Here is a 22,964-nt window from a genome sequence, read left to right as displayed (position 1 = left end):
ATTTTTAAAAAACTATAGAAAAGAAAAATTGCCTAAATAAATTATGAAGCTAAACATTAGCCTATTATCATGCTTTTAAAAGGATGGGACATCAGTGAAAGACAAATACGATGGCAGCGAGTAAAAACGATTCACCTTCACTTAAAAGATTCGTTTACACACGAAAGAGGGCTATTTGACAGAATGGTCCCATTAACACACTATTAGCCTACAGGTTGTAAAGTTAATCTGATCACATTTATATAACAATTGACTACATGAAAACCATATGCAAATAAATGCCCCCAAGACGCACTGAGATCGGATTGCTTCATTTGGATCGTCAGGAACCGATTCTCACCACGTTCGATGTAAATGCAAATCATATGCAAATGACCGCAATCTAATAAATGCGAGAGTTTGGCAACCCTGAAATAGCGTTTTACTTTCCAATCTCCATCTCATCATTACTAATGGAAAACTTGTGAAAAGCTAAATATGAGTAATTTGCCAAAATTAAAAACCAAATTTATAAAAAAAAAAAAAAAAAAATCAAAAGGCCAAAACAATTCAGCCACATAATAAGCTTTAAAGCTGATTGTAATTCAGTAATTTAACAATAAAATAATCTTTAATTAATAATTAGCATAAAAGCTGGTTAAAATCTGCTGTGCGACTAGTAGCCAACATTTATAATGAGGTAAATGTTTTATGTAGCATTTCTGGAGGTTGTAAATGTCGACAGAGCCGCTAGAGGTCAGTGTGTCACTCTGGTAAAACTGACAGTCTTCCGGGACTCGTAGTTTACTCTGGTACACAAACTTTGCTATACTCAGGTTCATACCAACCAAATTGTTCGAATACTTTATATAGTAACTTATTCTAACTTCGTTTGTTTATATACATCTTTGCAGACATCGAAGTGTTTTGCGCGTGACCTTTGCACTCTCTCAGTCATCATGTGTTCGGTTGAGATGTCAGAAGGCTCGGTTCGGGTGGAGATCTGCGGAGATCAGACGCTGTTCTACCGACAGGCGCTTCCGTCGAGCGGTACCGGCGAACTCTGCGTCCTGCTGCTGCACGGGATCCGGTTCTCATCGGAAAACTGGCTGAAGATCGGGACTCTGGAGACTCTAGCGGCCGCGGGCTACCGAACTGTGGCGATAGACCTGCCAGGTGAGCCGCTGCGGGAATGAGATCCTGGTACAGTGATGATGGGATCATCAGGTGGTAATACTTATACCATGGTACAGTGATGGCAATACTATGGTACTTTAAAATATACCTTGGTACAGTGATAGTACCATCAGGTGGTAATACTACGGTACTTTAAGATATACATGGTACAGTGATAGTATCATCAGATGGTAATACTATGGCACTTATACCGTGGTACAGTGATGGTAATACTATGGTACTTTAAAATATACCTTGGTACAGTGATGGTAATACTATGGTACTTAAAAATATACCTTGGTACAGTGATGGTACCATCAGGTGGTAATACTACGGTACTTTAAGGTATGTATACATGATGGCATCATCAGGTGGTAACACTATGACACTTAAAAATATACCATATTTGTGTTCCATATTACCATGGAACATAACTAAAATCTTTTGTATGACCATGGTACTTTCTGTAAAATATAAATATATTTTTCGTTCATATTGTTATTATGGCTATAAAGCAAAATTAATTTATATTATTAGAATTTCTTATTTAACTATTATAAATAATTATAATAGCATTCAATTGCCTTTAATATGGACAGTGGTGTAAAATAGACATACAGAAAGTGCTGTAAAGCATACAATATATGTATATTTATAAATAAATAAAAAACTATCATATATTTTATGTATAAAATACTGTATAATTTCTTTCTTTTCTTTTCTTTCTTTATTTTTGACAAAAGTACAGTTCTGGCAAAAATGACCATAAGTGTATCATGGCAAAACTCATGGTATTACCATACATACTTTTTGTTAATAAAAGTAATTATTTAAATATATTATTCGCTATTATTATTTTATTATTAGTATATATTTTATAACCGCACTAGGGTTGTTTGGACTCATGTTTTCAGTGTTCTCGGTCCTGTTGTTTGGTGCACAACAGGGTTCGGATGGCAGGGTTCACACTTATTCAACTAAACCGCACTAACAGAGCAATCGCACCAGGGTTCGTTTTAATCCAACCAAACATGCCGAGTGTGAACACACCTTTAATCTCTCTCACTAACTGATCACCGTCTGCTGTCTCTCCTCCTAAAGCGGCTCATTTCTGTGTGTCATTGCTCGCTCAGGCCTGGGTCAGTCTAAGGCGGCTCCGGCCCCGGCTCCAGTGGGTCAGCTGGCTCCAGCTGTGTTCCTCAGACAGGTGTGTGAGGGTCTGAACACGGGTCCTGTGGTGGTCATCAGCCCGTCTCTCAGCGGCATGTACTCGCTGCCGTTCCTCTTCCAGCACTCAGAGCAGGTCAAGGCCTACATCCCTGTGGCTCCTATCTGTACAGAGAAGTTCTCAGCAGAGCAGTACAGCAGCATACAGGTGACACACCTATCATCTATCTATCTATCTATCTATCTAGGGCTAAAAATGTGTGATTTTCATCCTTGTGTACCTGCACAGACTCCAGCTCTTATAGTTTATGGAGACCAGGACACTCAGCTTGGGGAAGCGTCGCTAAGCAACCTGAGCCATCTACCCAATCACAAGGTGGTGGTAATGAAGGGGGCGGGGCATCCTTGTTACCTTGATGATCCAGAGACCTGGCACAAGGCAATCCTCGACTTCATACAGTTGTTGTGATCGTATTGAAAACCCTGATAGAGCAAAAGTGTACTAATTGAAAACATTAATTACATAACCAATATTAAGTACATTTAATTCTTATACTTCATAACTGGAATCATCATGTCAGAAACACTCACTTCTTTGCCATGCAACCTTGCATAATCATTTTTTTGTGCTATTATTTGCAAAAGCTTTCCATGTGGACACCTGGCATTTGTTGAGATGCGCTGAAGACTTGAGTCAAGGAGACATGCTGTTTGCAACCCAAATTTATGTACTTCTGATTGATAGAGGATAGACAATGGCTGCGTCCGTAAGCTTGACTTGTTTCCTCGCTGCCTTGTTATCAGGCAATGACTTTGTTGGCAGCGTTTTCCCATGAAGGTTCCTCACGATACTGATAATTCCAGACAGACTTCTGAGGCAGTGTAACGCTCTAATGATTTACAACAAAATACAGAGAGCTTTGGTGATAACTAAGCTAATTTTTAATTACTACAATTGTCATTTCTCACTAGAAATGACATCAGAATGTGGGATATCAAAGGCAGCGAAGGATACATTGATGCTGCCTTCAAAAATCGACAGTAAGTGAAGCTAACTATTGGATTCGGTCATACAATTGATGCCTTTCTACCTAGGAATACATTCTCCGAAGGCAACATTTTTAAGCTTTCGGACGCAGCCAATAAGATAATAATGCAGGTGGGACTTGATTTTATCCACCTGGAACTGATTGAACTGGGTGTTTCATACCAGAATGAGGCCAGATCTACATCTCTGACACACGGCCAGCATCTATCGCTTGAAACTTGTAAGCCTGTTTTATATCACCTGAAAAGTAAAGTCGTTTCAGAAGTTATTATACTTGAATGAAAGATTGCGAAACAAACTTTTTATTTTTACAATGATGAATCGTTCACAGTAAGCATAAGAGAACATATTAAAGTTTGCATGAAATGAAAATTCACTATTTTATAAATGCATGTTATAGATCTTATTGTAAATAATTCATTTTTTTACCTCATAATGTTTGATCAAAATATCATAACCGGACCTCTTTAGGTGAAAATGAAGTCTACAGAAGTTCTCCTATCATTTAGTCCGCTTAAACCCCACTTTTGTGATGATATGCTCAACATACTTTTGACTAAGTAGTGCAATTTTTCCTTTTTTGCTTTCAAAAGACAGATCATTAGAAACTGCAGTTATTAACAGGTCTTAAGAATGTAGTACAGTATTGTGATGCCACGCGTTAACATCGGGACCAATGACAATGTTTCTGATGAACCTCTATAACATGTTGAATGCACCAGAAAAATAAACACTACACAATGCACTGAAGTGAAAAATATGAACATTATTTAATAACTGATTCTCTGTAATAAACAATTTGAAAATATTTTACAAGGAGTCACAGACACAATATTTTACAAATTTTCTCGTCTTTTTTTGTTGTCTGTACAAAAAAATGGAGCAACATGGACCCAGAGACGAGGCACTGAGCCCCCAACACACAATCCAATAAACGAACCAAAGAAAAAAACGCTCACCATGATTGCAGACCTCAACTCATGAGTATTATCAGCAGTATTGTGTTTCTATTTTTTTAATCGTTAATACATTTTAAAACCTCACTCATGTTAAATTCAGTTTCTCCTTTGTACGTTTTTTTAATATATATTTTTTGTACACATTTGTCACGGAACACCAGACTAAAGACTACGTAATCACATACACACGTCTCGCTGATGGAAACGCGCCTACGATGATGTTGCTTTGAAGGGGGAGGGGCTAGAGGAGGGTCTGAGCTAATGACTCCTCCCAGTGGGTGGGTTATACATCAGGCCCCTCCCCTTGCGCAAGCTGCTTCCTCTTTTTAGCTTTTCTTTTTGAATACTTTTTTTTCTCTTTTTTGGCAAAAGCAAATCTGTCAGACCACTTAAAAACAAGGACTTTTGTTCCACAGTGTACTTGGAATTCTGACACAAGACCGACACATTCATGATCATTTAATCGCAGTGTCTTGCCAAAATGTGTTTCACTAATTCAGGCAGTTCAGTGCCCCTGTACATCAACAGTGTTCCAGTTTTAAAACAATTACACACTTTCCCCCTTAAAAATCAAATCAAATAATAAAAAGTGTGGTGAAGTTTTAAACCAACTCACCAGAATAAAGAAAGGCATTTTCCCCAACTTTCAGAGCGCTCTTTGCCCTGATATGAAATAAAATCGCAGACTGTTTCCATAATCAGGCAAAGAAAGAGGTACACACTAGCCGTTTAACAGGTTTCAACATTAAAGTAGTTGGTTAAAGGAATATTTCGCCCAGAAATGAACATTGTCATCATTTTACTCACCATCCAGAGCTAAGGAGTAATTTTTCAATGAATAACAACTTTTTGAAATATATTACACAAGACATGAGGACAACTTTTATGATATTTTTATTGTGCATTTCTGTCCTTTTAGGAGCTTAAAAACCTCTACTTAACTATACTTTTGAATGGCACTTGGAAAACCCTATAAATGTGAATGGAAAAACTTGAGGGTGAGTAAATGTTTTAATTTTTGGGTGAACTATCCCTTTAATTTCGCATTATCATACCGACACCTCGGTTTTTGCCATCAAGGTATGGGGGCAAGGGCTTAAACAGTCTTTTTAAAAACTTTTTTTTTTTAATTCTTACATTACCACATATGATCTTTTATTTCATAATTTGTGTTTTTCCATTTATAGGTCTTAATGGGATCAAATATATATATTCATACTGTAGATGGACTCATAAATCCATCCGGATGTGGGTTATAAACAGGAGTCATATGTGATAGTGTGAGGATCAGGATTGCATTCAAGTTCAGATATTAGTGATATGTACAACTCTTAGCACAACATTTAGCATATTTACCTCACCAATTAGTTCTGAAGGTGAATGAAAAACAAGCAGAGTGATGCAAGAATCGTGTCCACGAGCTTCAGACATGCATCGTTCACCTCTCTCAAAAAAAAAAGTGTACAAAATACATGGCATTTGACAGCTTTTCATGAGAAAACGAGAAAATAAATAATAGTTCACCCAAAATAATTCTCATTTACTCACCCTCATGTCATGTATGAGATTCTCTCATTTGTATTGCATGTCCTTTCCATACATTTGTTTCCTACAGAAGAATGAATGTCATACAGGTTTAGAACGACAAGAAGGTGAATAAATGATGACAAGATTTCGGGTGAGCTATTCTGTTTAAACAGACACAAATAGAGGGAATTTATAACAGGTTAAGTGCTGTCTTTTTAAATTGCACAGGCAAATAAAACAGATTTTGCCTCAAGACAGAAACATTCGTTTGACACGGACCATTCCTTCAACACCAACAATGACAATACTCTCAAAATACTTCTCATAAAATTGTACATTTTTCAGTTATTTCACGTAACAGCAAACATTGATTCTTTTCCATAACCATCAGCAAACCTTCAGACACACATAAACACTCACTCCCCTCATACACACTGGACAGATAAACTACAGCAGGGAAGTATGTGTGTATTCCACCTCTGTTATGATGGATTGAGGTTATGTAGAGCAGTCGGTTCAACTCCAAAACCTACTTTGCCAAAACTGAGTAGCAACTCAGTAGTATGATCGAACTTTGGCCACAACTATCAGCAAGTGAAAAGCTCTTTCAAAGACGATCGTAAAAAACCTAGGGGTTGTTTTTGGATGCGTCTTGCCTCGGAGCTTTACTCTGTAGGTGGTGGCCACTGAAATGCCAAATGTGCAACTAAGAACCAGTAAGCGAGGTTCGGATTCAACCCCGTTTACTGACAAGTTAAATGCATAAAGTGCTTGTCGAATTTTAGTACGTGTAGGCATGGAGCTGAAGGGTATGGCGAACACTGCGGCTCAATAATACTCAAAAAGATAAATCGCATTCCCTTACGCCAGTCAGGTTTCGTGTTCGGAGGCACTGGCTGTGTTCGGAATAGCATACTATTATGCCGTATTTACATTGCACACAGTATGCTTTGTCAAAATGTGTATTATAATAAAAGGAATGCTGAATACTGTGTCCCACAATGCAATGCACTCAACTCGACCTGCCATTTCCAGTGTGATGAATGACCGGAAACAATATCAACTTTGATTATCTCAACTATTTCACTCGTGACTTATCGTGTTCATCATTCGAACACAAACTTTGATTAAAAACGCAAAATAACCATTTTTCTTAACCGGCCATGGCTAAACATGCTGAATATAGGTCACGTGACCAGAACATACTGTAGCATAAAAATGTTAATCGGTAAACATTAGTGAGTATTTTTTAAGAGTAGCATGAAGAATACAGTATGCAGTACGCTAGTACTCTATTTCGAACACAACCTGTTTGACTAAAGTTTTAAGGCCCATGAAAGACTCGCACTGAACTGACTGCGGGTGAAGCTCGATCTCCACCATGATCACTGTCCACTATAAAAGTGCATCAAGGCACAGCTAAAACAAGGTTGATAGAGGGCCCAAAACAAGGGTTTTTGCTTAAGTTTCATCGCGTTACTAACATTTCAACATAAGAGATAATATCATGACAGATACTAAAAACCAGTCGAAGCCAGAAACAAAATTCAAAAATCTATGCAAATACGCAAGAGCAGATTCAAAATGCTGTTTTGGGCCTTACATATGTATATATATATATATATATCACATCACATGATCACATTGACTAAGATCATGGTAGCGACTAAAATCCATCAGTGCAAAAAATGGTGCAAACAAACAGCATGTGTTGTGATCAAATGCAATGTGTGTTCGACATTCTGAGTTTGTGAAAAACTGTACAGAACAGAATTGTAGAGACTGCAAACTGACATCATCGCTAAAATACTGCATTTCAATCCATCAAAAATCTCTCCATTAGCACATCTCATCTTCACCTTCATGTTTTCCATTCAATGACCGTTCACAGTGACCGCGTCTGTCGTGCTCCAATAAACAGATCAATAAAAGTAGTCCATTTGATTGGTGTTCGTATGATAGCTGATCATGACTGCTTTCATGGGACCTTTATTTGTCTTTTTGGAGCTGGAAAGTCATGGTCACTATCGTTCTTGATTCTTATATTTCTCATTCGGTGTTCCACAGAAAAAAAATAACAACAGCATACAAGTTTGGAACGACATGAGGGTGAATAAATCAAACAGAAGTGTCATTTTTGAGTGAACTAGTCTTTTAAAAATGAACACATGCTATAACATATTAGCTGCAAATTTTCTATAACTGAGGCATTAATATAGTTTTAAAGTTTCCACAAATAAAAGCCTAACCTAATCGGGTCAGGGTAGTGATATACATAGAAATAATAAATATATGAAGCCCTTTGTGACTGATGAAGGAATGGTGTGATACTGCTTTTATTTCACTTTCACTTTCTGTGGTTTTCCTACCTCCTAATTTGGCTAGAAAAATTAGACCACGTAACAAGTCTCAATTTGGCAAGAAGTAGATATAGTGCATAAATAAATAAATGATAATTGAATAAATAACATCTATCGTCTTCCCTTTTTCATTAAATACCCTAATATATGGAGGTATGTTTTTAATACTCACATGTTGTTATTGATACATTTTTTTGCGAATCACTTAAAATTCTGCACATATTCGGTTATTTTCTTATTACCGGAAGCAAGATGGCGTCAGAATGTCCTGTAGCGGGTTACAGGATGAAGATGAGGATGACCTTTCCCCTTTAGAGGTGGACCCAAACGAAACTCAACCCCGTTACGGCCGCAAAGGCAGGAGGGAACAGTCCATGTCATTTTCCACCACGTCTTCGTTTCCAAGATGGCCGTCGGTTTCTCAACGCCAGCTTCCTGTTTTCATGAAGACACTTTAGCTCCTCCAACAAATGCTCTTGATTGGCAGGAGAGGACAAAGTTCTGCAACGGTCACTAAGCAACAACCTGTGAAGCTAAGTGGATGAAGCAGTACGACTGGGCTTCCATATAAGGGCAGAAGGAAGTCCCTTTATATTACCTATGACTAGAGCAGCGGGGAGATAAAGGAGAAATGCGGAATTAAGGAGACGAGAAGGAGGGAGAGAGGGAGAGGAGGACAGGAGGATGGAGTTAAACATAGGGGTGGGCCAGAACAGACAGGAGGAGGAGCTGGAGGAGGAGTAAAGTGAGGAGGGAGGGGCGGAACGAGTGACCCCGCCCACAGTCTGATGTGTTCTCCTGCAAGAGAGACGGAGAGAAACATGTGCTTTGGTTAATACTCAGTTTTATGCCAAAATACTAGATTGAGTTTATGTACTGTAACTGTCAACATGAAATGACATTCACTAACCGCATTACAGATTTTTATTTTGTACTCGTATATTTTAATTGTAATTAATTAGAAATATTTGTAAGTAAGCTAATTCATACATTTAACTTAAAATTATCATGTTGTCTCAACTTAAATATGTTTAGTAATGGAAACTTGGCTAGCTTTAAAAAGCTAAATCAGTAGTGCTAACTTGCTAATCGGTGACAATGCTTTGACATCCTTAGCATAACATAGCAATTGCTGAATGAGTACAGTAATATAGAACATTTAACATTTATCTGTTCTCAAATCAAGCTCATGCTCCACTCGCATAACCCCCCCCCCACCAACCCCTCCCCCCCACATAACAGAAACTCTTTTAAATTAGCATAGAAAACATACCCTAAACCACTAAATCTCCCACTTAACATTAATCTTGCACAAAAAACTTGTATAACACCAGCCCATTGTGGAAATCCCAGCCCAGTTTCAGTTAAATTTAAGTTTGTCTAAATTAAAAGGAACAAGTTCATAAAACTCAAAACAATGAAGCAATTCAGATTACTTAAAATGTGTCAGTTTTGTGAACTCAAAAGAAAAGAAAGTTCTAAACTAATTTGTTTAATTTAAGTTTGCTCTACTCAAACCAATTAATTAGTTTGAGCATTAGGGTTTACGGAAATGTGAAGCTCATATTTTTGTTAATTATTCTTTCGGCAAAATGCTACTTGGTTATGCATTATGGATATTATTCTTGTGAGCGGAATTTACAGAACTTATAATGCCATCCATAGACATCCAATTCCAGAATGTTTCTTTGGATAAACAAGTGGAAGCATGTGAATGTATACGCACTGTAACATTGTAGTCGAAACAGCTCGTGGTTCCTTTTCTATACCGGGATGTTACCATTGACTCGCATGTACTTGTTTCTTTGTCTGAGAAACGGAGGGAGTTAAGGAATGTCTTTTTCAACAAACTTACACTACCATTCGAAAGTGTGGGCTTAGTACGTTTATATATATATATATATATATATATATATATATATATATATATATTCAGTTTATTCTGCAAGGATGCATTGAATTGTTTAAAAGTGACAGTTAATGTTACAAAAGATTTATATTCCAAATAAATGCTGTTCTTTTGAACTTTCTATTCATCAAATAATCCTGAATAAAAATGTATCACTGTTTCCACAAGAATATGAAGCAGCACAACTGTTTTCGACACAATCAGAAATGTATCTTGATCAGCAAATCATCATATTAGAATGATTTCTGAAGGATCATGTGACACTGAAGACCAGAGGTGGACAGTAACAAAGTACATTTACTTGAGTACTGTACTTAAGTACACTTTTTGAGTATCTGTACTTTACTTGAGTATTATTTTTTCTGAAAACTTTTTACTTTCACTCCACTACATTTGAAAGACAAATATCATACTTTTTACTCCACTACAATTCTGTCAAGGTCCTTGAGTAGAAAGTAACATCAGTCAGTGGATGATTTTGGTTGCAGGGGTTGCATTTTGGTTGGAAATGAAAGTCGGGTTGACGTCAGAACCCAACGTCAGATTGACATTGGATATTGGTTGAAAATAAAAGTCGGGTTGACGTCAGAACCCGACTGATGTTGGTTTCTGACGTCAACCCGATTTTCATTTTTAACCACAATACAACGTCTGTCCAACGTTGGAGATCAACGTCAATCTGACAATGGATTCTGACATAAACCTGATTTTCATTTTCAACGTTGGGTTTGGTCTTCTAAATGCGACTTTTGTCACTTTTTTGGAGCACTCTAGCTTATAGATAACAGTAAGGCTACCGTATTCATACTAAAAGCCAAAAAACTTTAAATAGGGCAATATTTGAGGGAACAGCCATTTGGGTGTCCGAAACCACTGTGGACGTTATTGAGTGCACTTATTCAATCTCACATTCAATCTCACATTCAATCCCACTACTGGAACTGCGTTCTAGAAATAAATTTGATATTGATATGAGGGTAGGCAGGCGTAGATTCAGAGGCATAAGGTACTTTTAGTATTACATACAACAATGCAACAATAATAAAACAATGCATTGACATTTACTTTTTACTTTTGATACTTAAGTATTTTTAAAAACGAGTACTTCTGTACTTTTACTTAAGTAAAAATAGGTCTTTACAACTTTTACTTGTAACGGAGTAATATTTGACCAGTAGTATCTGTACTTTCACTTAAGTAAGGAAGTTGTGTACTTCGTCCACCTCTGCTGAAGACTGGAGCAATGATGAAATCACAGGAATAAATTACATTTTAAAATATACGCATGTAGAAAAGCATGTTTATGCAGAAGGATACATTCCGTCTCCACCTGAGACAGTTTCTCTATTTCACAGGAGTTGCAGGACAGTCTTTCAGCCACCACAAACAGCAGGTTGGTGTTGTTTATTCTCTTAGCATGAATTAATCTGTAAAACACACACATTGTTATAAAAAAACAGTCTTTCATCAGTATATATAACGTAGACTGAGAGCATGACTGGAGTGTGTGTGACCTGGAGCAGTTGTCACAGTCCTGCAGGATGTTGTAGGAGCTGCTGAGGTTACTGAAGTAAAACTGCGTCTGGACCGTCACACAGCTGGTCTCTCTGTGGTCCATTCCTTCAGCATCGACCTCATCTACATCCACACACACATGTCAGATTTGTCTTATTGATTCCCTTAAACAACGACCTTTTAGAAATCAATGTAAACGTCACACACCTGTCATGAACCAACTCTGATAGGTGAATCCATACAGCATCTGCTGCAGCAGTGACCTAAGCACAACACACACACACACACACACACACACACACACTCCTGTGTTTACAAGCTACTACATCATTGAGATCAGACATTATAATTGACTGCGAGACAGAAACTCACCAGGCAGCCGCTGACGTCCACCAGGCAACATTTAACACATCAGCAATAGTAGGCTGAGAGGAAACACATGACATTTGATTATGACACAGTTCATCATCCATCATCCATCCAAATACCCACTTATCTTTATCTGTCTATTCACCCATCTATCCATTTATTCATCCCACGATCCATCCAATCATTCTGCCAGTGATTATTAGATTATAGACAGATTATTAGGTTGCATGTAAATGTAGCCATCGTCTTATCCCATCCATCCATCCCTCCATCCATCCATCCATCCATCCATCCATCCATCCATCCATCCATCCATCCATCCTCCCTCTTACCACAAACACTCCTCGCGGGGCGGCCCCTGTGTTGCTGCTGGGCACGGGGTCACACACTGACTGATAGTCGTAGGACTGCTTGCGTTTGTAGAAGGAGTTGTTGTAGAGGCTGTAAAAGAGAATGGGGTCGACTTCGCTGAAGAACATCCCAATCTACAGATAAAAGAGGAAGAGCACAGGGTGAAAAACAGGAGCAAATACAGTCTGTTTTCACATCGCTGTCCTATTGAACTTCCTGACCTTATTCCAGTGGTCCTTCTGATTGGACATGATGAGGAAGCCGCCGTCATCTATCAGATAACAAAGCAAGTCCTGCAAATGACAAGGACAGCTTCTAGTAAACGCATTACTGCTCTTAGACAATACGTGCCTGTAGTGCATGGGTTTACGTCAGACACGGACAATCAATCAGTCAATTTAAATGGAAAATGATGGTAATATCACTAGATCAATCAAGCATATACTTAATGGACAAACTCTGAAAAGAAGCTGTGAATGAGGATGTATATAGTTTGGATCTATAACTCTTAGTATTGACAGATCTGAGTGCATTAAGAGTCTCTTACATCACTGTTGGCTTCACAGTCCATTTCACAGCCACTGGTTGGTCCACACTGTCAGACAGGAACAACAGTATTTAGCAATAGTACTCGTGCGTGTATATATGTGTGTGTGTGTGTGTGTGTGTGTGCATTTTACCGTTTGAGAGCCCTGCCGGTTGCTGTCGGTGTGGTTGCTTGCCAAGATCTTGAATTTGTCAGTCCAAGCCTCAAGATCAAGCTTCACACCCACAACTAAGATAGTATTAGACAGAAAACGAATGAGAAAAAGAAACACTAACACCTCTGGTCTACAGCTTAAATGTGACCCAAAAATGAGTGGGAATGCGCACAGGCTGATTACGAGCTACAGGCAAAACAAGAGAAAAATGTATTCTCTATAGCATGAGTCTGAACCAATGAAATGTGATTTTCAAACTCATGCTGAGAAACAAAATGATCTTACTCACGCTCACTGACACGTCCGAAGCGTGTGCACAAAGACAGCGCGCGATCCCGATATACACAGAATTACAGTATTTCAGGATTTTAAGGTACGGTTTCTAGATTACTTTGGCAAGATATTTACATCAACTTAATTCAACAGAGTTGACTTTACAACGATGTTCAGAGCGGAATATGTCATACTTCTAGACCCAGATTCCTAACGCAGCACTTATCTGTGCTAATCCACCTGTCAGGTAATCCTAAAGGAACACGATGATCATGAGCTCTGTAAAGAACCAGAGCATATCACTGTAGATTTGTAGTAAAAAAAAAATGGCAAAATGTCTCTGGATTTATTACACTGAGAAAGATCATGTCTTCAAACACAGATGCTGTCAGGACAGTAAATGAAAGATTTCCAACCTTCTATTGGATAAGATGAAGTTCTTAAGCTATTAAAGTACCACATCAAATCCCACATTTGATCTTGCCATCATTTGTCTGGTTTAAAAGGCTTCCATGTGAACCCTATTTGTTATTTTGTCATTTGTCGAGAAGTTTTATTGTACCTGCAGGTTTGATGCTTTTGCTTCCTATGGTAATGTCCACTGCTGTGCTAACCAGAATGCCGATGGTGTCGTTCTCTGGATTCAGCATGTCATCATTGCCTGAAAAAAAAAGAAAAAAAAAAGAGCAGCTTAATTAACAACATATTAAATGATACTGTGATTCTAATTAAAAATTCTGACTGAGAAGTTACAGACATTGTAAATTAAACAAAGTATGGAAGAGTGTAATCTAATCAATATAATGAATATATAATGTTTTAAATAATTATTTTGTTCATATTAAAGGTATTACTCTAATTGCACTTTGCATAGTAAAAACATTGCCTAAAGAGTGTGTGACTTATGTGACTGTAAAGACAGTATAGTGTCTGCTGTGTTTCTATAATAACACACACACACTCACCAGTGCGATAGGGCGCTCTGAAGATGTAGCCCTTGTTGTCCAGACTGCGACGGTAATAACTAGCATTAAATGGCTCTGGATCCTCCTCCCAGGTCTCAGCGGCCCTGATGCACGCACACACACACACACACACACACACACACACACACAAAATTTACCTCAGCAGGTATTTACAATAACACAATGGCAAAGATTAAAAAAGAACCGCACTCACTTATTAGGGAAAACTCGAGTGACGCCTCCATCTGTGGCCGCAAAGACTGCCAGAAAGCCATACCTAGAGTAACACAACACACACGTTTACTCACATTTACAGTACCTCTATCTCTAATGAAGGTGCTTTTGTGCTTGAGATCAAGATGATGCTAAATTAGCATGGTGTGAATCTGCTAATAAATCTGAGGAAATTCAGTGGTTCATTCTGAATATGAACATACGTGTTGAGGTCCTTGGTCTTCCAGACTTTATCTACCAGCTGTCTAATGATGCCTGTGTCCAAGATCAGATTATGCAGCAAGAAATTGTCACCTGCATGGAATAATGATGATAATATTAGGATATATGAGCTGATATCTTAATACAAGATTGTTCTGAGTTCAAGAATTAGTCATAGAGAGTCAGAATTACGCTCAGTTTTGTTATTGCTAACTAAAACTAAAACAAGTAAAAATCATTTTCAGTATAAAGCTCAAATAAATAAAATATTAATATTAGATGAAAAACTTAATTACAAAACAAAAATGGGAACTGAAATAGATTACTAAAATTACTAAAACAAAAATGAATTAAAGCTATAAATAAAATTTTAAAATGACAAAAGCATATTTACTTAAACTAAAGTTAAAATGAAAACTGATCATATAGAAATAAAAGTTAACAAAAAATATTGATGAATACTATAATAGTATGTAAATATAACACTAATTATGTGGGGTCCATGACAGTATCCACAAAAAACACGCAACATTTTATGTTGAACAGATTCTTAGGTGGTTTAAAGTGGTCTCAGCTGGTTACTTAGCTTGGGCAAGTCAGTTTTCTAGCTAAAAAGTGCCCAAAACCCTTCTAAAACCAGCCAGCAGACCTGTTGTAGTGCAAAGTAGTGCAAGAAGACCATCAACAGATTCCTCAACAATCCTTTAAAAAGTCGTAAAGTCAGTCAATAAATTCACACACTGGTAAGAGGGATGAAAATACTGGCGTTTGTAAGATCTGCGAGACTCACATTGTTTGGAGTCTGGTGTGACCTTCTCCATCAGAGCGATGAAGTTAAGCAGGAACTCCGTGTTGTTGTTAGAAAGCTCCAGTTCTTTGCAGTATTCCCTGAGGAAAACACATGTCATTCCTCACTGACATATAAAAACTCTTTCATATAGATTCACTTCAAAAACAGTTATATTATAGACTGCAAAACATTGATAGATAGTGAGAGTTTAAAAAATGCATTAACAAATATTTCACTTTGCTCACATTCATGTATACATCTTAAACACACATAAAACACCAAATACATGTATAAAACAACAAACAGCAAAAAAAACTATTCTTAACCAGTACTTAACGGAAACATCATTAAAACAAGATAAATTTACCTGAGAAGTAAAACCACAGTGTCTTTTGTCTTGATTCATTGGTAGATTTAAGCATAAACTCTTGCCTAAAATACACTTATACAATATGCATTCTCGCAAAATCTCAGTTAACTGTATCTTGTTTCAAGGATGTTTTTACTGGAAAACAAGACAGAACTACTGGCTAAGAACATGATATTTGGAGTGTATATGCAAAGGACAAACACACACAGAGAGATGATCATTCATAGATTCATGCACGTGAACTTCTCTAGATCCATCAGTTGCTTTAACATGCAAATAAAAGTGAACCTTCCCCTTGATACTGATGAAGGAAGTGAGGAGAAGGCCATGCACACACAGATACAGAGGAGACGCGCGGGCGAGAGCTGCAGCGATGAGATGTGGAGAATCTGCTGATCCACGACAGCAGACGACAATGAGCTCAAACACAGAGATACCCAGAGGAAAATTTACAGCTCCGAGGTTTGGCTTTCATCACATGGCTTTCTAAGTATGAACTTTATCTCAGATGTTTTTGTCTATAAAATTGTGCATTGCAAAGAGGAACATTTGAGTTCAAATTACAGTAACTGCACACTAAGATCTCACAACAGTTTGAGACACTGTTGAGGTCTCTTCTGAAATCTAAAGGAGACATGTGAGATTACTGGGGTCTTTTTCTCAGGTTAAAAATCTGTAAAGCAGGAGATTTAAAGGAACTTTCCAGGTTCATAACAAGTTAAGCTTTATCAACAGCTTTCATTACCACAGAAACAAACTTGAGGGGCATGTTGAAACAAGCAAATATCACATTTATTATAATATCTAATACTACTGACAGTGTAAGTATATTAGGCCAGACATAATAAGGTGTTGTAATTTTTGCTACCAAATTTTAACTGTAAAATATTGTAAAAACGTTAATAGGTTAACATTAAGTTCCTATACTATATACAGGGAAAAACTGTAAAATACATTTCATGTAATTAGATTACATGCAATTTACAGTAAAATACTGTTAAATGTACAGTTTTTAGAAGTAAAAAAGGCAAATCAAATTCAGAAAAACTGTAAACAAACATTCCCAGAATTCCCTGTGTGACAGTTCACATTTGAAAATATTTAGTTTAAATTATTGTTTCTTAATAGTTTTTGTCATCAATTATGCACATTTGGGTTCCCTCTCAAGGGAACTCGCGCCGATTGACGCTGAGGGAACGCTTCGCGTGATGACGTCTTGAAGCACATGTAAAATCAGTCCAATGGTGTGGCGGAACGTAGGAGGCGTGTGACGTCACGAACCAGGAAACTATAAAGTTTCCTTCACCAGCTTCTGTGTCTTCAGTAGCGTTCATTGTGAAACTGTCCTTTTCATTTTTGGTGTTGTTTGTCTTTATATCACTATATATATATATATATATATATATATAAATAAAGTCATGGTGTTTCCCTCCACATGGTGAGCAAGCAGCAGTTTAGGATGTGCGTGCACCCCTGCCTGCGTTATTTAATGGGTGGACACACACACATTCTTTGTGTAGCTTGTTTGGGTGAGGAGCATGCACACTCGAGGGTGCTGGCTGTGAGCACTGTGATGTGCTTACCATGCGGACAGGCTCGCATTCCCCAGGGCTCTGGTCCCGCTGCTGCCGAGGCACAGCAGCGATCGAAGTCATGGGGTTCACAAATGGATCTATCAGCGAAGTTAGAGACGGGCCCAGCCTTATCTCTGCCTTCACCTAATAGGTCCAGTGCCTTCTCTCAGGATTTGGAAACACGCGCTGTGGTTCCTTCCACCCCGATTGAGGCACCGACACTGCAGCTATCTAATTCTGAGGAACTAGATGTTATCAGTGTCGACGCAAGAGATACTGAGGACTCGCCACCTCAGTTTCATGCGTTTGAGGAGCTGGTTGAGGTTGTAACAAGAGCAGTTGAAAGACTGAGTATTGACTGGCCAGCAGATGAGCAGGATGTTCGTTCCAAAAGCAAGCTGGACGAAGGCTTCCTGTCATCACGGTCACAACTTCAACGCCGGGGCCTACCGTTTTGATCGTGGGAGAAACCAGTTTCGTACAGAGTGTATAGTGCACAAACATTGAACTATTCCTCTATTTCATATTATGAAATACACAGAAAGGCTGGGGACAGGGAGGGTGCCCTCAGCTGCAGTCTTTGAGAGGTAAGATGGATCTGAGGACCGTCATTATCTCCAAGAAGGCTGCGGGGAAGAGGTCCTGACGCCTGAGGGCTCGGCAGTCCCCCCCGAAGTGGAGCGTTCAACACCTCATTATACGGTGCCCGTCTCCCTTCGGTGTCTTCAGGGGACCGCTCTGCCAACCTCTGTCTCTGGCGAGCACATGTCAAGGTCCAGCCGGAAACGCAGTGGCCTCGGGATGCCCGCCCCCTCCAAGTAAGGTTCTAGAGCAGTCAGGTTGGTCGTTCCCTGCCGGATCGCCATTACAGAGTGTCGGGCTGATTGCACAATAAAAACCAGAAGCCAGTCTCGAGAGGCTGGTACCACTAGTATAATTTTTGGCAGCGTGGAGGCTCCTGCAAAATGTTTCTCGCTGGGTCCTGCACACCATATTCAAATACAGTTCAGGTCTTGCCCGCCCAGATTTATAGGGGTCCTATCCACTGTGGTGGGCCCAGGGCAGGTTCTAGTAATGGAACAAGAAGTGAAAACCCTGTTAGAGAAAGGGGCCAAAGAATATGTACCTCCCTCTAATAGGGAAACTGGGTTTTACAGCCGGTATTTCATAGTTCCAAAGAAGGATGGGGGGTTGTGTCCCATTTTTGATCTTCAAGTTCTGAACGAGTCAGTTATGCAACTAAAGTTCGAAATGTTAAAACTGAGACAAATCGTGTCACAGATCAGATCCGAGGACTGGTTTTCACGATAGATCTCAAGAACGCATACTTCCATATATCCATCCTTCCATATCACAGGAAGTTTCTGAGCTTCACTTTCGGAGGCAAAGCTTACCAATATCGAGTTTTCTGTTCCGCCTAGCACTATCACTCCGCACTTTCACGAAATGCCTAGATGCAGCTCTGGCACCTCTGCGTCTGCAGGGTATTCGTATCATGAACTACATCGGAGATTGGTTGATTCTGGCTCAGTCGCATCAGATTGCGGTTCGGCATTGAGAAGTTGTTCTCGCCCACATGAAAGAGTTGGGGTTACGGATAAATGCCAAAAAGAGTGTGCTTTCTCCACTACAGAGGACCACTTTTCTAGGCGTGGTTTGGGACTCAATGTCAATGCAGGCACGCATAGAGTCCATCCTTTCGGCTGTGAAAAGAATAAAGCTAGGCCAGTCACTCACTGTCAAACAGTTCCAGAGACTGTTGGGTCTTATGGCAGCAGCATCCAACGTGATACCTTTTGGACTGTTGTACATGAGACCCCTGCAGTGGTGGCTCAGGACCACAACCCCTTTCGCATGATCAGGGTCACGCGGTGATGCTTACGTGCCCTGGTTATGTGGAAGAAACCTTGATCCCTGTCCAAGGGTCCCGTGTTAGGAGCTTCTTGTCGTCGCAAGACGCTAACGACAGATGCTTCTCTCACAAGTTGGGCAGCGATCCTAGAAGGACGCTCGACTCAGAGTCTATGGAGGGACCACCATCTCTCATGGCACATCAACCGCCTGGAGATATTGGCTGTTTTTCTTGCCCTAAAGAACTTCCTCACAGAACAATCGACGCAACGCGAGTTCCCTTGAAAGTTCCCTCAAGGTTACAGTGGTAACCGAGGCATTTTATGTTACATCTTCTGTTGTTTAATGAATGTTAAGTGCATTATTTTAGTGTCATGTGTGTTCCCATGATGGTGTTTTGTGTTTGTGTTTCTGTATAGAATAATTCAGCTTGTGGAAAGGCTACTTAACTTCTTCATAATTCTTCATGAGGCTTCCTCTTTTAACACTTGCATTTTTATGGTGGTTGTCAGTATATGTTAAAGGTACAAAACAGATTTTAGAAGCAGTTTTTGGAGTTACCGGTTTAAATTGAAATGTTACAATTTTATACTATACAATTTACAGGTTGTTCTGTAAATATGTTTACATTTTTACTGTATTTTTTACAGAATTATTCTGGCAACCACAGCTGCCAGGATTTTTTTGTAAAAACAACGGGATTTTTTTTTTCCAGTGTACCCGTTACAACTACCCGTTAACTCTTTCCCCGCCATTGACGGAATTTTCCAGCTTTCCATGTTTTCACTGTTATATGGTGGGAGGCGCTATTACGTATATTCTGAAAGTGTACAGAATCTCTGGATCAAAACACAGGCAAAAAAGGAGCAGAAAAAAGTGATAAGTAGTCTATGCAAAACATTTTTATATTCTCATGTTTTTGTTCAAAATGTTGCTTTTTTATGAAAAACCCACATTCAAGTGTTGATGAAATAAGAATGGATTAAGCTAGAATAAAACGTTCTATTTGGTTGTTTAAAAGCAGAGGCTCTGTTCTTTCAATATTTGATATATTGCATATTCAGATATTCATGCAACAAATTATTCTGGGGGCCCTGACATTTTTGTGAAAATGATAATAAATGCTGGCTTTTTTTTGTTTTGGTTTTTTTGGTGGGGAAAGAGTAAAGTATTTGAAATAGAGCATACTTCACCTGCAGAAAATGCATTGATTTAACATCCCTAGAAGAAATAAGATATGCGGTTTAAGAAAAATACAAGCTTTAATTTACTGGCTCCAATAGAAGTGAAATACTGTACGTATAACTACTGCTTTTTTGTAAAAACCAAACGACATTTAAAGGTTGTTTATTAAAGGTTCTTTATTGAACCATCAATGGCAATAGAGAATCATTATTTTTTTTAAGAGTGTACTTGTAATGAACCCAGAACAGTAAAATTCTCCATTTTTTGTTTTTACTGCTGTCTAGCAGAATTAATTGACACATTAAAGAGATCTTTTTAGGATTTTTTTCTTTCCGACGGGTGACGGCGAGGAGTCTCGACAGACAGAACAACAAATAAACACATTCACTTGGGTTAAAATGGAAAGACACGTTACGCACAGCAAACACACAGAGACTACAGTCACTACGGTATGTTGAAAAGGAGGTTAGGGATGGACGTATGCACGAAAACAGGAACGTGGCTTCAAGAAGTCACACAAAGCTACCTGGGGGCAATGAACACATGTCCCTCTGACTCAAAAGTGTTTGGCAGGAGAGACTCAAAATCTGCAACAGAAACGGGCAAGATTATCCAGGGGGAAGCGGAGGGTGGAGAACACAGGGAGGCTTCTGAGAAACAAATGAACATCAGCTGCTCTTCAAAAGGTGCAGGAACGCAGTGGGGACGTTACCATACGCAACACTGAGGAATCATGGGGGAATACCAGCGTTAGCCACTATGGTGCCTTCAATGGAGTCGCATTGGCCAAAATAATGGAAAAATTGGGAAAGCAGACAGTTTTAGATTGATTGGAATTTTTGTTCAAATTTCATTCTTTTGCAAGTCGGAGAACTGGCTCGACTCCCGGGATACACATTGAGACGAAGCGAGTTCTCCGACGTCGTTTTCATAAACAGTGTGTGCCGTGCCGCTTTCTTTTTCAACAGGCATCAACATGGCAAACCGTTTAGCTGGGAGTGGGTGAGACAGGGGTCCTGATGGAGGTGATCACCCCAGACTGGCACCGCGGAGCCGCTCCAGAGACACAATCGGAGAAAGTGCCCAGCATTGTGAAGGGCAAGAGGAAGGGCAACCCAGTTTAATCTACTACATGTTATTGAAGCATTTGCATGTCTTGATATTCAACAAATAATGATGTTAAACAAGTAAACAAGCAGCAAATGTCACATTAGTCTGTAAAAAAAAAGGTATATATCCCAATGAAACCACTGTTGTGCCCTGGTAGTTTTCCCTCCACAATGTCTAGCACTTCCAGGTCAGGGATTTTGAAGACGTAGCGGCACGTCCACAGTGGCAGTCTGGAGGGTGATAGACGCACAGAGGGGTCAAGCTGATGAAAACACGGGGTGTAAGAGGAGGACGACAAACCAACCGGCCGCTACCAAGAGCTCCAGCACCGAGACAACAGGAAAGGACCTAAAGGAGGCCATCTAGCAAATTCATCTGCAGCCTATTCCAGCCCCTCAACTGATCATTATAAACAGTAATAGAAAAACCTAAAAGAATAAACTGTGGCTAAATCGAAGACAACATCACATGCTCATAGAGGTCTGTCTTTAAGTGTTCAGCTGTATGGCAACATTTCTACTCAGTCTTCGAGATTTAATAGAACAGTTTACGCAAAAATAGAAATTCAAGATCATTTATTCACCCTCAAACCGATATGGAGAACAATGGGAGATGTTTTGGAGGATCTTCAAACTGCTCTATTCTATTCAATGAAAGCAAAGTGATTAGGGGCAATGTTGCTATTGTTAACCAAAGCTATAGCCATCTGAATAGCTGTGAATCTCCTGAAATACTACTGACTACACTTTGTTTTTTATACATTTCGAATATTTTTTGGAAAAAAACCTTTTTGTTTTTATGCATCTGTTATCTGTTGTCTTTTTGAATTCCTTTCAGTGTAAAGCACTTTGAATCCATACAGTATATATATTACAATTGTGCATGAAATGTGCTAATACAGTACACTGTATATATATATATATATATATATATATATATAAACTTGACTTGCCTTAAAACTTAAACTATTACAAATGTATTACTTTAATTTAAATAAAATAAAATATAAATATTAAATTAAAAACTTAGTTACAAAAATTAGTTGCTTTGGCAATTAAACAGAAATATATAAGTTTAATTTGAATTAATAAATCTAATTCAAAATTTTAATAAATACTATTATAGCATTTAAATAAAACGAACACTGATCAGGCAATGTCAAGCACCAAAAAGCTAAACTTCAAGTTTAAAAAACAAAAACAAAATCATAAATTGCTTTTTGTGGGGACGAGATCAAAGTTAAAATATGTTTACTGAAAAGTGAAAATAGTAATGATTTTGTTTGGTCCTTCATACAAAGCTTTTAAACGATTTCAGAAAGCCTGAAACACAATGCACAAGTAATAGGAC

At 38.6% G+C, this 22,964-nt stretch overlaps 2 protein-coding genes across 2 annotated transcripts in view; one reads left to right on the top strand and one right to left on the bottom strand.

Moving 5' to 3' along the window:
• The first annotated feature begins 716 nt into the window (after window positions 1-716).
• abhd14b (abhydrolase domain containing 14B) lies at window positions 717-4,184 on the top strand. Its single transcript, XM_081381250.1, has 4 exons — window positions 717-791; window positions 894-1,155; window positions 2,289-2,530; window positions 2,612-4,184. The coding sequence occupies exons 2-4, from the start codon at window positions 939-941 to the stop codon at window positions 2,789-2,791; spliced, it is 639 nt and encodes a 212-aa protein (XP_081237376.1). The 5' UTR covers window positions 717-791; window positions 894-938; the 3' UTR covers window positions 2,792-4,184.
• A 3,811-nt stretch (window positions 4,185-7,995) lies between these two features.
• cacna2d2a (calcium channel, voltage-dependent, alpha 2/delta subunit 2a) overlaps window positions 7,996-22,964 on the bottom strand; it is a 221,880-nt gene continuing 206,911 nt past the window's right edge. The window contains exons 23-38 of the mRNA XM_081381233.1: window positions 21,031-21,091; window positions 15,525-15,622; window positions 14,737-14,827; window positions 14,514-14,576; window positions 14,300-14,403; window positions 13,897-13,995; window positions 13,041-13,135; window positions 12,908-12,955; window positions 12,582-12,653; window positions 12,342-12,494; window positions 12,013-12,065; window positions 11,848-11,903; window positions 11,640-11,763; window positions 11,443-11,552; window positions 9,943-10,025; window positions 7,996-9,014 (exon numbers count right to left, since the gene is read on the bottom strand). Of these exons, the coding sequence (XP_081237359.1) occupies window positions 8,907-9,014; window positions 9,943-10,025; window positions 11,443-11,552; window positions 11,640-11,763; window positions 11,848-11,903; window positions 12,013-12,065; window positions 12,342-12,494; window positions 12,582-12,653; window positions 12,908-12,955; window positions 13,041-13,135; window positions 13,897-13,995; window positions 14,300-14,403; window positions 14,514-14,576; window positions 14,737-14,827; window positions 15,525-15,622; window positions 21,031-21,091 (1,418 nt within the window). The 3' untranslated portion in view covers window positions 7,996-8,906. The remainder of the gene's footprint in view (window positions 9,015-9,942; window positions 10,026-11,442; window positions 11,553-11,639; window positions 11,764-11,847; window positions 11,904-12,012; window positions 12,066-12,341; window positions 12,495-12,581; window positions 12,654-12,907; window positions 12,956-13,040; window positions 13,136-13,896; window positions 13,996-14,299; window positions 14,404-14,513; window positions 14,577-14,736; window positions 14,828-15,524; window positions 15,623-21,030; window positions 21,092-22,964) is intronic.

This window comes from Scardinius erythrophthalmus, assembly GCF_964197995.2.
Source record: "Scardinius erythrophthalmus genome assembly, chromosome: 12".
Taxonomy (NCBI): Eukaryota; Metazoa; Chordata; class Actinopteri; order Cypriniformes; family Leuciscidae; genus Scardinius; species Scardinius erythrophthalmus.
Note: the sequence above shows the minus strand (reverse complement) of the source record. Positions and strands in the feature narration are given on the sequence as shown.